This window comes from Anopheles stephensi, chromosome 3 (assembly GCF_013141755.1).
Source record: "Anopheles stephensi strain Indian chromosome 3, UCI_ANSTEP_V1.0, whole genome shotgun sequence".
In the NCBI taxonomy this organism is placed as follows: domain Eukaryota; kingdom Metazoa; phylum Arthropoda; class Insecta; order Diptera; family Culicidae; genus Anopheles; species Anopheles stephensi.
The window spans coordinates 25,393,540-25,409,096 of record NC_050203.1 but is presented as its reverse complement, the minus strand read 5'-3'; the positions used below and the strand labels follow the sequence as shown (position 1 = coordinate 25,409,096).

Sequence of the window (15,557 nt, the reverse complement as noted above, 5' to 3'; positions counted from 1 at the left end):
TCAAGTGGTAAGGTGTTTTATTCAATATAAAATCACACATTTTGCTGATATTTACACGACTCGATTCACTTTATTTCTCTTCGTCGTTCTCCCTGCATTTTTTTAGCGACTAATTCAAAATTATGGGCACCTGTTGCTGCAAATAGTTACAATAAATAATAAAAACAACGCTGTCTACTTCCTCGTAGGACTGTTCTGCACATTGGACATTGGTCTACGTGTTCGCCAAACCACTCGTACTTTCAACAACATGCACCCGCTTAACACAACGTTCGGGTCTAACAAATAGGAATAAATTACTATTCTATCTAAACCAGGGACCATCATCCCACGATCTCCACTGCCGATCTCTATTACACTAAGCTTTACAACAGTAACTCTCAATCATTCGAACGTTTCTACTCTTTAATACCCTTCTGTTGGTTGGATCTTTCTTCCTCGCCTAACCAAACCAAACAAAAAAAAAAAACCGCTTTGTAGCACCAGAAACTACAAAAACCCCGAGATATACGTTTTTGCCTACAGATTGTGCTGGCCACCTTTACTTCCCTACATTGCCATCTCCGCTAGATCACGCTGCTCCAGCTGTACGATCGTGTTTTCTTTGGTGTTGCTGCTTCGCGAACTGCTAGTGGCACGTGGTTCACGCACCGGATCTCCTGGAATCTCGTTGTCAAAGTGTTCCTCGTCGTCTACATCACGGTCAAAGTCCGATGGCCGGTGACGTTGCTCCGGTTGCTGATACATGTGTTGGGGGTTGTTTGACGAGCGGAATAAGCTACGCGGACAGTCCTTGTAGTATGGGAAGCATTCGCCCGGTCCATCCTGTCCCCGGCCAACCTTTTCCGCCGTCACGTACTCGTCTAAATGCTCGGAATATGGCGACAATGATGCGCTGAAGATGAGAAGAATTAGTGGAGAACATTACAAGTAAACTGTAGGCAATGCAACACTGGACCCGAAAGAGAAACACTCACGTAAAGAAGAGTTTCAGCATCTCTCCGATCAGGCCAAATTTTTCGATCGATTTCGAATGCACCTCACATATGGCACGAAGCATGCATGCTCTCCCGTCCAGACCAAAGTTTGCGATGAAATCTTCCACCACCACGTACAGGAGCGCTCTGATAAGATAAAAGAATGTCCCAAAATCCCCCAAAAAATGTAAGATCGCGGTTTTTTCCGATAGAAACCCTTTTCCTTACCGTTCTCCACCATGGAACGCATGCTTATGTTCTGCCGGAAGTTGTGGCATTGACTGATCTCCACCATCCTCATCATCCAACCGGTTTGTCGTGATCTTGAAGTGATCGTTCGCCGTGCTCGGAATGCTACGCTTCCGTCTCTGCAGCCGCATGTAGTCCGACACATAGTCCGCCAGTACCGATCCGGCTGCCTGGCCCATCGATCTCGCAAACAGGGGCGGTAACACACCGAGCGGATTCTGGTTATCCGTCAGGCCCAGCTTATCGAAGTCAACTGAAATGGACAACAGATCGGTGTAAATACGACCTGCAAAGTGGACGAAGCTACCCGAGGTTTAGACGCTACTCACTCGTTATGGGCAAACTGATAGAGATGTTGGACAGAAAGCCGGTCGGTGGGTAACGCACAAACGGCAGCGCGATCGTCGGCGCAATCGTTAGTGACGTACCGGGCGGCAGTGCCAGCCGACCATCGTCCGTAACCCAGATCAGGCGCTTCTTTCTGCTGTGCGGTTCGCTGGATTTGGCTGATGTTCCAGTCGTTTGCTTTTCCCCGGTGCTGCCAACACCATCCGCAGACTGTGGGGCATCGGCGTGTGGCATCGATTTTCGATAATCATCTTCGGACACGTACTTTTTCCGGTACTTTTTGCTTTCCTTGCCCAGTAGGTGCTTCTTGGGTTGGGTGCTGTGCGTGAATGACGACGACGGCGACGACTCTGTAGCCGCACGCGCACCAATTAGCTCGTCGTCTACCAATCGAAAGTGACCGGAATCGGGATGCGTGTCGCTTTCTACCCTGGGAGAGGAGTCCCATTTGCTTGATGCCGATGCTACGCTGGGACTGTTTCCTAAGCTTTCGTGCTGCTTTTGTTCTTTCGATGACGTCGCTCGGATGATGGGAATAGTGGTGAGGGTTAGAAGCAGCACCAGCTGGATGCTGTGCATCCACCGAATCTCCATTGTGGAAGGCGTCTTAGTTACTATCAGGGAGTAAAACGGCTGCTGAGGATCACTGAGGGAAGAAAGAATAGCAACAAGTAAAGGTTAGTGAGATCCTGAAGATCCAAATAGCGTAACGATCACCTTCTTATGCATAATCATCATTCTTACATCAGAACAGATATCTGGATCACTTTCCGTTTCCTGTTCACACCTCGTTTTCACGTAACAAACTGTAAATTAAGACCTCAATTATCCTCTAATGTGCAAACTGTCCACCTTCAAAGCCGGCCCAGCTCATTGATCATACCAGGTGTGTGCAGCTATTGGCATCTGTCCCGACAGACACCTCCCACCGTTTTGTGGGAGCATGCTACCAGATTTTCACGAACACACGAACCGATAATCCATTGGCAGTTAGCGTTACTTGCCAACATAAAGCCAGCTTTGCACATTTCCGCCTCTCTGTCCCAGCGAGCATGCCCAGCCTCCGTAGGACGGGTCGTACCTATCGGTGGAATATGTCCGGAAAAACCAGTTTTCCAGTCACGATTCCTAAACGATACACTGTACAGCCGGCCAGAACCTACATTCCCAGGGCCACTGCACACGATGTGACAAAGCTTGATCGAGTGAGAGAAGACGATACGATGTGCCGGTCTTCTTGTTCTTGCCCTCCACAATCCGGGTGCGACGAAAGTGAAGTTTCTTTTTCCGCCGATGTGCATTTACCATACCGGTACTGTATGGACACAGGAACGCCGTACCGAATCGACCAGGACGAGAAGATGCTTGCATCTTCAGTAACTTCAGCATTTTCCCTTTCAGGCATTTCCAGCATTGCCTCCATGCATGATCTATGACCACCAGCCAACTGTGGGCACTTTCGTTTTCCGGGTCATCACGGCAGTGTGCAGCGCTTTCTTCTCTTATTTTTTGGTGGTTCCCCCGGGTTAAAATGATCCCCGTCCCCGTACCGTACGACCCCTCGCATGTGTAGACTTCTGGATCAGTGGAAGAATTATCTTGCTTATCCTGTAAGTGACACACTTTAACTTGTCCTCTTGGAGGTGAAATTCGAAATTTAGGACGAATATCGCTACGACAAGCCCGAATGACCGATGACAACGCCCAGACAACTTTGGGGCCGGAGGAGATCGCTCAATAACTCCTTGGATGACCTCCTTATTTTCGGTCAGCAATTTCACCGCATCTCTGTGCGTCTTGAAATTGTTGACCGAAGATCGCCATGGAGTTCAAAGATCGTCCAACACGATGTGACGCACGAACGAGCCCGTTAACCATTCCTTCTCCTTCTCGACCTTGAACTTGGCACTACTGGCACCGTGGATCACTTTATTGTTTCACCAGCGAACTGGCGCAATTTTATGCTGCCCGGAAGTTAATAATTTTGCACTTTCGCCACCCAAAATTGAGCATGCATCTAAAGCTCAGTTTTTATTGCCGTGCAATAAATTGTCTGCGCCTATCAATTATGGAAAATTGACGATGAGCTTCTTATTCCCCATGGCACGCAGGTGATACGCGCGCCACGACAGAGTTCTGGTTGTAAAACGAGCTCCGTACATGACACAGGAATGATGCCATATAGGGGGAACGGAACTCATCTTTACTGCATGTGCCCCTTCAAGATCCGCCACAAGTTGGATCAGGCAAGACTTTAAACCTCAAGGAAGGTAGAAGCGGCAAAAAAGAGAAACCATCCAACGTCACTGTGTTGCATTGTGTGTACTTCCCGGGGCGATATCAATTTAATCCGATTGAGCATGAAATGAGACGATAAATTGCACGGACTGTTCGCGAATTCGCGTGTGTGATGCACCTGAGAATGGACGGTCGGCCGTGTGTGCAGGAAACAACAGTAACCGGATAACGAAGGAATAAGGTTCGTTCGTTTGGGGGATTTTTTTTTTCGTGCGAGGCTCTTAACGTTTTGGTTTCTCCTTTTTCTGTGTCAACAAGTGTACGTGTGTTCGGGCACTTTGGCGATCGCGAAGGAATGATTGCTGAAAAGAATTTTAAAAGGTGCGCAAATATGCAATTGTTTGGTAGGTATGAAGGGTTAAAAGGCGATTTAAAGAGATGCTTTTTCTCTATGGCTGTCTACATAAAACTATCACGGCATTTCATAATTGTAGACAGAAATAGGTCATATGCGCATTTTCAAAGAGTTTCTGCAAAATATTCGATTTCGATGTGTATGTTATGATGATCGTAGATCGATCTGCATCTTCACTATGTCCCCATATAGGAATGATTTGGCAATAAAATATAAATAAGTTTAGATAGACGATCTTTTGGAGCGGTCTGGTGGCCGAGGCGCTGCAGTCTTCACAGGGGAGGAGCAGAGTTCAAATCCCTTCCTGACAGCTTCCCTGTACACAGGACTGACTATCCGGCTACTAACGGGAATAATGTGTCACAAAAAATGTGGAAGCACGAGACCTTTCGAGGTTGGTAAGGCCAAGGAGGTTGTAGCGGTCGTCAAGCCAACCAGATAGCCTGTTGAGTTCAGCAGGCACTTTTGTCTTATTTAGCTCATCAAATGTCTTAAACAGCAGAGCTATTGTATATTGTGTTGTATTCTGTAACACGGATAACAAGCAATGTATGCACTGTGCTGACGATGATGACGATTTTCATTTGTGAAAAATAAAATAAAATTGAGAGTATTTTAATGGTATGAAAAATTCATCAGGGTACTATGAAGTTACACTGACACATAAGTTGATCACCTTTTTTATATATAATGATTAGAATGATTTGACCGTTGAGGTTTGCCCAAAAACTCTATTGATCACTGCTGAGAAAGGAAATTGGAAAGCTTTTTCCTGCACCGATACGCATCAATCGAGCGCTGTCAGCCGCTTAATCTGACTGATTTTTCACTGATTCTTCTTCTTCTTTGGCCTAACGACCTCTATTAAGGACATGTCTGCAATTTCTGGCTTACCAGACTTAATGATACCACGTAGTTGGATATTCAGACCGGCAACCATCTGACTCTGGTCAGATGCTGCGGTATGATGAAGCCATCATGCGTCGCCATCATTCCTGCCATCATTCTTGTATACGAGAAGCGGTCTGGATGAAATTTGAACCCCAGTCCTGCCGTGTTAAGACCGGCGCCGCTGTCGCATCGGCCCGATTTTTTTTTTGTAAAATATAGGACTTATAAATAAAATGTAATGTGTTGATGAATATTTTAAATAGCACAAGAATGTCATATCATATGATACATCAGCATCTTCATTGGTCACCAATCTTTAAAGCATTTTAAAAACCTTTTCCGATTAAATGTCCAACAAAGTATCAAGCTTGACCTAATGATCTAATCAGCGGAAAGTGTGCGAATAAGTTTCACTTTACCTCCAATCAATGTACCTATCCACACGTCTGCATCAGTGCTGACTGCACCTGCACATTTAATTGATTGCACCCGATGCAGCGTTAAGCTAGCAAAGCCGCAACAGCAATTAACCCATCCCGTGGCGTATGGGACGGGATCAAACAAACGCTCACCCTAGCCAAATGCACACACGCTAATGAGGCAAACATTAGCACCAAATCGGGCGCAATGACCTGGGCCGGCCACCCCTAATCTGGCACGCGCATAATTTCCAAACGCAATTCACCGGCCATTCGCACTTTCACGCATTCGTCTCAAACGCCAAAGAATGACGTTTTGGCACATCGGGATGCGCAACCAGAAGGCTCATGATGATCATCATCAACATGCGGCGTTTTAATGTCTTCGTAAAGCGTGTGTGTGTGCGTGTGTGTTAAACGCCACCACCCGGAGTCACTGGATCACCACTGGGCGGCCCAAAGTGTGGGTCAAGGTTTCCATCGAGGCCCGAACGAAACGCTTCAAAGGAAAGTGACTAACGAGCCACACACCACACGCCAGACTAGCCGCCGGAAGCCGGAAGACTTGTGGAGTGGAGAGCAGCATGCACTGGTGTAGTTACCGGTAGTGACCACGAGACCATGGGACCGGGACGCACAACGGTGCAGCGCAGCGTTGCGTTGCGTGTGCCTGGCCGGATTGGGGCGGAAACGAGTTTTCCAACCATCGGATCATGCGTCTTGTTTTTTTTTTTTTTTTGCAGTGCCTCATTCCACAGCCTCATTGCACTTGCACTTGCGGCAATGTGCGTTGAGAGAAAACCCACTTTACGTGCATCCTCGTCGTTTTTGATGCCGTCTTGTTGAAGGTTGATTTATTGCATTCCGAAAAAAAAGGCTTAATTTCCCTTCCTAAACGATTGCCATGTTTCAAGGTGGATTATGTTGCCTTGCTATAGAAATAGTATACAGATTTTTCATATTATACATGTCACCTATTTCATTTTTTAAATGGATTTTTTCATCTTTTTTTATCTGAAAACGTTGTTTTTTTTTATTTTTTTGTTAAATTCTGAGATTTTTTTATTTTTGTTTGTTTAATTTTGAGACTTTTTTGTAATTTGTGGCTTTGATGCTCGTTTGCATTCATTTTGTAAACTTTTTTATATTAAAAAAACAATATTCCTTTACACGCAATAACTTAATGTTTTTATGCATATTCTGTTAATTTTTTATATTTTTTACACATAAAACAAAACAAAATAAGTCAAACATGAAAAGCAAACCAGCAAAACACAATTTAAAATAAAACACACTCCAAATTCCATCAAGACTCGTTAAAAACCAAAGACTTCAATGCTTCATCGTACGGAAACCTCCACAAGACAATCAGCCAATCGTCAACCAGATGACCTAACGATATGTGTGCGATTCTCGAGCTCGAACAAACCAGCCGTTTTCACCGTGATCACAATCAAGCGTACGAAAGCGACACTCTGATGATGGCCGACATCGGTTTCACTCTCGTTGCACCAGATCCGGTGGAGCCTCTCCTGGGTAGGACTGGATTCTCCCGATACTAGACAAAGTGCGGAATAGGAAAACTACGCACATACGTACACGAGTCGTTTCCCCGGGCATTTAATTTTTCACCCCGTTGGTGACGATCGCTCGTTGGAAAACTGTCGCAAATCCACGATCACAAACTGGATGAGTGTGTGTGTGTGTGATTGGAAAAGAGTTGTCTAAAATGGGAAAATCCACGCCGTGGTCCGGATGTGTACGGTTAAGCTGGTTGGGCATGGGATTTTTCAGTGTCAGGAAGATAACATGGAACACGATTCCAGAGTGGGAAGATGCCTATCTCTAGACTTCTGACGCATTTTTCCGAGCTGACTGAGATAAGAGGACATCCTCGTAGGATGAGAACACTTACACTTTCTTGACCTGAGGATGTGTCGCCTGTTTTCTATACGTTGGCCCACTTGTTTTTACTTCACACTGGAAACACCACCTCCAAACGTACGGAAACTACGTTATCACTGGCACACTAGGACACCGGACACTTTGTCGTAGGTCTTTGCTTAACTGGGTCACCGCGGGAAACTGATACTGCTATACCTCCAGAAATTCTCACTCATCTCATCGGCATCTTTGCCGTGGCGCTTATTAAACCGTTGTTCAAGTCAAATTGTGTCACACCGTGAGGCTACCGCCCACCAGCACGCCGCACACCACTTCCTTCAACAAGCAAACATTCAATTATTGGCGATCGTTTTCACACGTGAGCCCCTCTACCAAACGCCAAATTAGACTTCATCCATGTCACGCTCGAGGGCTGCGAGCTTCCGCGAGGGCTTTTCTTTCTCTGTACCACAAACACACCTACCAACCAATAACGACCCAACAGGAGGACGGTTAATAATCAATCGAGCGAAACGTTCGATTCCGGTAGCAGTCGGTATCACGAAAACTCGGAAGGGGGCTCGATCACACACAAAACCGACCAAAAAACCACAAACTGTGCCGCAAGTAACCGCGTACGTTACTTGCGTACCGCTTCGCTATGCGCTCCGAGCTCGACTAAAGCGCGTCACGGCGGGAAAAAAGAGTTTAAGTGGCTCCCGTAGTCCAACGGGGAGGGGGGGGGGGAGGTTGTCGGTCTCTGGTCTGGTCTGGACCGTCCGCCCCAGTACACACCGAACGCGAATCGGTCCCCTGTTGGGAAGGAGAAATGGGCAAAGCGCTCGGTGAACGAATGAACCGAAGCGACGTACGGACCGGTTAGGGTACTGCTGACTGCCGCCTCACTGCAGTTGCATATCACTCTCTTGGCTGCATACTTTTGCTGCAAGACACCTGGCTGTCAGGCTGGGTGAGATGGGTGCATCTTCAACCCGGAGAATGACGATGTGAACGGAGAGCGAATCAAGAATCCTTCCTGAGCTACTGGCAATGGAGGAGTCTTTTTTGCATGGCTTCTCCATGTGGGTTGATCGATAAGTGAAAGCCACAGTTGCTCGAATTGTTATTTATATTTTAGCAACTGATAAAATGAAACTGATCAACAACTGAGGGAAAATTAAAATAGTCCAACAACCTGTCCTACATTGTTTGCTGGCGGTGTCCATAAACAGGGCGATATCTTCGGCCGACGCTGGCGGAAAACAACTGAAATGTCCACCAGATAACGATTCTCTATCAGATCGCCAATCGTTGCGGTAGGTTTGCTCTTTGGAAAGGAAGTTCCTGGTTCGATTGAGTCAGTATCGTTTGTGCAGTGTATGTGAGTGAATGTTTTTATCGTGTTTTTGTAGTGTCCAGAGACGCAAACAGTCAGCATGAGTCGAGGGATACGTACTAGTCGGCTTATTTCCTATGATGACACGGCTAGAAGTCCACCGATGGCGGTTCCGAGCAGGAATCGTATTTCGGAAGGATCTTCATTCAAGAACTCCTTCGATCTCGGTAGCAGAAGGTGAGTTGAATGGTGGTTTGAGCTCCAGCTTTTCTAGACATCCTGATTGATATCTCTCTATCCTTGCTTCAGAGAGCACATGTCCAAAACCATCGAACAACTGCTGATCTGTGGACTATGTGAGCTTCGTCTTACGGTGCCGAAGATGCTGAACTGTCAGCATACGTTCTGCCTGGAATGTTTGGAAGAGAATCTTCACAGACAAGCCGACAAGAGTAAGAGTTTTTTTTGCTCTCTACTCACTGGGATACTCCTTAACTCTAACTCTTCCGAATCAATATCCTCACAGGCTACATCGGTTGCATTACCTGTGGCACTAAGCAACTGCTTAAGGATCCGGATCTAACCGCCCTTCCGTCGAACCTTCACATCGACAACATGCTACAGATGATGCAGCCCACACCTTCCTGTCCAGCTTCGCTTGCGCCCACTCCAGTCGGAAGCTATCAGTTGGAGAATGTAGGCGTCCCTCTTATCAACGACATTATGTTGACCACCAATTAATTGGTCACTTATCATGCTTTTGGAATGAATGGGTTCGGGCGAGGGGGTCGTGGAAAACATTCTCCCCTTATCATGGTCGGAACACAATTTGTAGCAAGAATGTTATTTGTTCTCTTTTTTTTTAATGCATCTTTCAGAACCTGGCCCCAACGCTTCAGTGTTCCAAGTGTCAAACTGTTTCCGAGACGGCTCTGCACAAATGTGATCACTGTATGTCGGTGAGTTTTAATTTTCTTTTCTATTTTTTATCTACTTTTATAATCTACTTCTTCTTCAATTGTTCATAAAGTTTCAATATTTTCCTTCACATTTTTACTAAGTATTTACAAATTACTTAATTTTGTTTTTAATTGTTTTCTTCAAACTTTTCCTTTCAAATACTTCAATAATTATGGATGAATAACACGTGATTGAGGCAATTAGTGACAAAATAGGACATTAGCAAATTAGGAAAAGAAAATCGAAGAAATTCTTCGACACGAACCGATTCGTGCCTTTTTATATCTCCCTAGAAGGCATACAGGCCGCTTAATTGGATTGGCAAAGTTCGGTTATACCCTTTAAAAGAAAATTGCGAAACAAAACGAGTTCTTGCGTGCCTTTGGTCTTGTAGTTAAAAAACACACACATACACACAAAAAATTGATAACAAAATGAGAACACGAATCATTAGCACGCCATTTTCGTTTTCCGTTTGCAGATGCTGTGCGCAATCTGTTGGCTCGCTCACGTGGACGAACTGGGGCGTCAAGTTGGCCAGCTTGAGGGTCAGCTAAAGTCGGCCATCGAAAAATTGGATCATAAAATGATCGAATATAAGGTAAGTTAAATTAAGGTAAAATCAAAACTCGCTCACCGACTTGCCTTGGGCCAGCACTTTGCCGTGGGTAAGCAAGCGCAGGTGATGTGCTCATTTTAAAATCAAACTCCCGGACGGAACTAATACTTGGGAATCCCGGACATGTAAAAAAAAATCACTTAAGAGGCAATCAAAAGACGCAGTGCCGCTCATAACCTGCCGAACGTGCCCGGAAGGAAGGACGACCGAAATGGTTTGCCGATTATGGTCAAATGTGCACACGCCATTCGGTGCGATCGAGAGTGAAAATAAGGTCACGGTTGATGACAAAAATCTTGCCTTATCACTCCGATCGCCGACCAGTACAAACGACCTGATGATCGTTCGCGAATGTAACGCGTGCGAGTGCTATCTTTTGAATCTCCACTCGGAAGAAAGTCGGTGCAGGCGGATCGGTTGATTGACGGATTTGTAGCGAAAGATGCCGAAACTGCCTTGTCAAAACGAATGGCGCATGTGCTTCGTTATCAGGCGCACAACCAAGGTGGTTATTTAATGTAAGAAATTTACTTTCCTTCATATACGGTCACTGAGTGAGTTTACCAAAGTGACCATATTGGAGGTCCACCATTCGTAACCCAGGCACCAGAGCACGTGCGGTTGAGGCCGCCTGCTAGTTTGAAAACAGTCGCGCACGTGCGTGCCATTCAAATGACCGCTAATCTGCCGCAGTTTGATCCGTTTGCTATCGATGTCGGTGCGGGCGCTACTTTCGGCTAGCTTCAGCCTTTCGATTGACTCATTGCGAATGCAAACTGTCGCTTCCGTACCGGACCGGACACAAAACGCACCATGTCGTGGCGTGAAGAGCAAAAAAAAAGGTTGGCAAACCAAAATGCTTCCAACCCGAAACGAAAGCTTCGATCGATTGTTTTGCGGTGAAATTGTTCGATCAATGTAAGGCGGATGCGCCCGTGGGGTAGAATGTTAATGGGAAGACTCTGTAGAGGGGTGATGCGAGTGCAACAGCATGTGTGCTAATAAATTAGGTTAGGTTTTTAGCGGAGTCTCCAAATTCCAACCGGGGTGGAATTAAATTTCAGAGCACGTGGCCGAGGATTCTTGGTGAAATATTGAAATGATTTTTGGCGGAATATTTGAATTCGGAAACTTCAGTTTTCTTCACTCTCTATTTTTCATTCCATTTTTCATATGCAGGAGAGAGTCACAAATAAATTTAATATTATTGTTAATGCGCTTTTTTCGAGTGAACGATTTATAATTCTAGAGCCGTTCTCACCGACAACTCAGCTATGCGAGACCTTGCTCAGAATACTAACTTTTTACCACAAGTGACCAAACAATCATTTATGCAAATACGTTACACATACATAGCTACCTGTCCCAGTACAGCAATAACAATTGTTCTCTTTCCTCCATCACTTCAGAGCCGCTTTTCCGAGATCAACGACGAGATAATGGTCTGTTTTCGCGACAAAATCCACGCCCTTCAGCAGCAACAAGCGGAACTATTAGGTGAAATTGATTGTACTTTCTTTTGCAAATTCTCCCGCAGTCCCAGGGCCGTGTGCTTGAGCTACCGGAATTCGATCGCATTTGTTTGTGCGTGCCAGACACTTCCTTACCGATGCCCGGCACGTTCTACTCTGCTTTAGCTTATTATTAGTTGCCCTCTTTTCTTGTTGCATTTTCGTTTCATGCCACAAAACGCACACCCACACACACACACACACACAACATATCGCACCAAATATGTCATGTGCGAGCTACTGATTTACGCCAACGCCATCCGAAGACTCGTCGCAAGGAATACTAAACGATGCGGTTTGTTCGCACGAGCTGGTGAGGGAGAAAATTGACCAACTGCTGGTATCGATTGGTCGGCCGGTTGTGGGTTCATTGGATCCGGTCCAGGTGTATCTGAAGCTGCACAAGGACATGTCGATTATACTGGAGGAGGTTTCGCTGTGGGGTCGGGAACGTGTCATTTTTAATCGGGTAGGATAAAATCTAGAAGAATGTGATGAATGCGTTACAATTATGGGAACCTTCTTCCGCAGGATAAATTAAAAGTGGAGTCGATCTATGACACTCAAACGACACCGACCGTTAAGCATAGCTCCAGCATCAAGTCTACGCCCAAGCATCAACTGCATCCGAACTCATCGGAGGCTTCGGTAACTCAGTTTTACAAGTAGGTTCAATAACACATGCTCCATTTAAATAACGACCTTAACTGTGATCGAGTTCTTTAACTTTCAGAGGCCACGTTTACAAACCTAGACTGCTATGGAACCATTGCCAACGACCGACCGGTGTTGGGTTTGCTCCCTGGGACCACGAGGGACTAGAGAAACCGCTTCTTTACGTTGCGGGATCAGAATGTCGCATTATTTTCGGAATAGATAAGTACGAACCGGAAGCATACTAATTCCAATCGAGTTACTAACGCTTACCGATCTCTTCCAGAACTAACGGTCACATTGTGCAGAAGATATCACACGAAGAGCTTAGTTATCCGCAAGGAATTACGTTCGATCCGGACCGGCGGGAACTCTTCGTTACGGACAAGTGGAAGCACTGTATCTTTGTGTTTTCTCAGGAGGGACAACTGCTTCGTAAGCTTTGCTCCAAGGGTGATCAAGCTGGTCAATTGAGGTAAGCGATGGCGGAATCTGTTACGACTATAGCCATTACTGGTATTGTTTTGCTCCACATTTGCAGATCACCGGAAGGGATCGCTTTCTGCTCGAGTGGTATCATTTTCGTGTGCGATACTGGAAATGATAGAATACAGGTAGGGATTACTAAAAATCTCCTACATTTAGGCAATATGTAAAGAACTTTTACCTTCCCCTCCCCAGTGTCTCAGCACCAGCGACGGTAAGGTCCACTCCCAGTTCGGACGCCTCACCAAGGATCAGCTCGTGAAGGGATCGCAGTCGAAAATATCCTCCCGGATGGTTGATCTGAAGAATCCTACCGACATAGCGGTGCAGAAAGACGCCATCCTGGTGCTGGATGCCGGTAATCGTAGGGTGAAGCTGTTCAACAAGTACGGCGAACAGTTGCAAGAATTCGGCCAAACCGGTACGATCAACGGTCAGTTCCAGTATCCGGAGGTGATCGGTGTCGATCCGGCCGGGTTCATTCTCGTCGGTGATGGTGGTAATGCAAAGATTCTAGTTTATCGCCCAAATGGACAGTTTGTAACGGCGCTCGGATCGCGCGGCGATTCGGCGGGCAAGTTTAACTGGATTTCGGGCATTTGCGTTAGCAAGGATTGGGAAATTGTCATCAGCGATTATAAAAACCATGCAGTACAGCTTATCTTCTAGCGCTGGCTAGTGCTGATGCTTGTTAAACAATGTTGCAACAAAACGGATTTTCGCTACCGATGGGTGAGCTGTTAAAATAGCTTTTATATTTACACAAACTGTTTCGTGTTAAAATAGTTCCATTCCTAGAGCTCTTCAAATAAATAAATCGTATCATGTAAAATATGTAATCGAGTTCTATACTACGTATTTAGCTCGGCGCTCACTCACGCTCCGAGAGAGCTTGACTTTGTTCGAGGATCGGTTAATCGAATGAAAAGCTAACGTTTAATTCAATGTAACTACTACATTAGTTAACACATGTACCATTGCCAATTATGTACAGGGGAAAAATTGCATCACCACCGTCACCATTCAATGGTTGCGGTACGGTTCTGCGAAAGAATAGAGGAGCAAGATTTAAAATATCTTGCCATCGAGCAGTGTACGGGGATTAGTCTAAACAGTGTACCTTACGTACTACCGCAATCACCAGGTGCGTGATGTTGCGGTTGCTGAATTGCTTAGAACAATGGCATTAGCAGTGGCGTACTGCAACCGTAGGATCAAATTATGGGAGGGATCGGTTTAGCTTCTACTTCCTCTTCACATGTCGCCTGTTAAACAGTTGTGTTCGCAAATGGTCCTTTGGCATTGGCCAGGTATCAGAGTAGCTTCGTTCGGCTGCTGATGTATGCTGCTCACGTTAAATTGCACAGCGCGTTGCACGAATTGGTTGATAAGCTTTTACTCTGACCCAGCGTAATGCCTTCTTCGTCCTCTGCCGCCGCATTGATTCCATCGTGGCGTCGCTGCAAATAAAACAAACACGAATTGTGAAATTGCAATTAAGGTCATCGGAGAGGTTAAATCGCTCGGACCTTTAGTTCAGTTGCCAGCGTCATAAATGCGTCTTCGATGCAGCGGTTGTCTTTTGCCGACGTTTCCATCACGAACATCACCTCGGGGATGTACTGGCACAGGTTTTGGGCTTCGGAAAACTCTACCTCTCGTATCGAGTCCAGATCGGATTTGTTGCCTATCACAAAGATCATCACGTTGGAGGCTGTGTATCTACGCACCTCATCGATCCATCGTTGCAGGCTTAGGAAGGACGATCGTTTCGTGATGTCGTACACTAAGATAAAATAGAAAAATCATTGAACAAAAAAGCATTTTCACCTTTTTCTGTCTCATAGCAGTAGAGATACGAACCAATTAAAACACCGTTAGCCGATCGGTAATAGCTTTGCGTAATGGTACGAAAACGCTCCTGACCCGCCGTATCCCATATTTGTAGCTAAAATAGAACCGGACTGATTAGAATGTGTGCCGTGCGGAGTGCCATCATCGCTGCAACTGCCCTTAGGCCTTCGCTGGTGGGATTAGCGGGCTATGCTCTTGTCTTACCTTAACCTTCTTCCCATCGACGGACACGGCTTTCATCGAGAAGTCCACACCGATCGTGTTGCCGTGGCTTTCGATAAAGTTGCCCGATTTGAATCGCTGCACGATGCATGTCTTGCCGGTACCACAGTCTCCGATTAGTACGATTTTAAACAGGAAATCAAACGATTCATCACCAGCCGTCGATATCAACGATGTTGGACCAGAGGCGGACATTTTCGTTTAGCTTTCGTGAAGCTCCAAGCACTGATTCTTCCACAACACTGGTTCGGTGACGATAGTGAGCAAAATTCTACCACCGTATGTTATTTAATCTTCTCGAAGGTCTGTAGAATTATTAATAAATCGAAAAAGCAGTTTCTGCTAAAAAAGATGATTGTTTTCTTTGTGTTTTGTTATGAATTTGAGGCGCAAGAGCGCGCTTAAGCTGCGTGCACACGGTTCAATGTTGTGACAGCTGAGTTGACAGTTTGAAATCTGTCTTGTGCTTGCACCGTGTAGACGTGCCTTCATCC

The 15,557-nt window shown here is 45.8% G+C and overlaps 3 protein-coding genes across 3 annotated transcripts; 1 reads left to right on the top strand and 2 right to left on the bottom strand.

The window, feature by feature from the left end:
• Nucleotides 1–2,346, bottom strand: LOC118511414. Its single transcript, XM_036054474.1, has 5 exons — nucleotides 2,319–2,346; nucleotides 1,556–2,220; nucleotides 1,206–1,479; nucleotides 978–1,124; nucleotides 1–895 (listed from the first exon to the last, which is right to left on the bottom strand). The coding sequence occupies exons 2-5, from the start codon at nucleotides 2,166–2,168 to the stop codon at nucleotides 550–552; spliced, it is 1,380 nt and encodes a 459-aa protein (XP_035910367.1). The 5' UTR covers nucleotides 2,169–2,220; nucleotides 2,319–2,346; the 3' UTR covers nucleotides 1–549.
• A 6,430-nt stretch (nucleotides 2,347–8,776) lies between these two features.
• Nucleotides 8,777–13,826, top strand: LOC118511410 (RING finger protein nhl-1-like). Its single transcript, XM_036054467.1, has 12 exons — nucleotides 8,777–8,994; nucleotides 9,067–9,209; nucleotides 9,284–9,453; nucleotides 9,636–9,716; nucleotides 10,199–10,318; nucleotides 11,746–11,833; nucleotides 12,114–12,316; nucleotides 12,379–12,512; nucleotides 12,581–12,727; nucleotides 12,788–12,976; nucleotides 13,043–13,115; nucleotides 13,183–13,826. Exons 1-12 carry the CDS (start codon nucleotides 8,858–8,860, stop codon nucleotides 13,654–13,656), a joined length of 1,959 nt encoding a protein of 652 aa, XP_035910360.1. The 5' UTR covers nucleotides 8,777–8,857; the 3' UTR covers nucleotides 13,657–13,826.
• LOC118511413 (ras-related protein Rab-43) lies at nucleotides 13,704–15,501 on the bottom strand. The gene is made up of 4 exons (XM_036054473.1): nucleotides 15,046–15,501; nucleotides 14,851–14,935; nucleotides 14,517–14,773; nucleotides 13,704–14,447 (listed from the first exon to the last, which is right to left on the bottom strand). The coding sequence occupies exons 1-4, from the start codon at nucleotides 15,256–15,258 to the stop codon at nucleotides 14,337–14,339; spliced, it is 666 nt and encodes a 221-aa protein (XP_035910366.1). The 5' UTR covers nucleotides 15,259–15,501; the 3' UTR covers nucleotides 13,704–14,336.
• Between the last annotated feature and the right edge of the window lie 56 nt (nucleotides 15,502–15,557).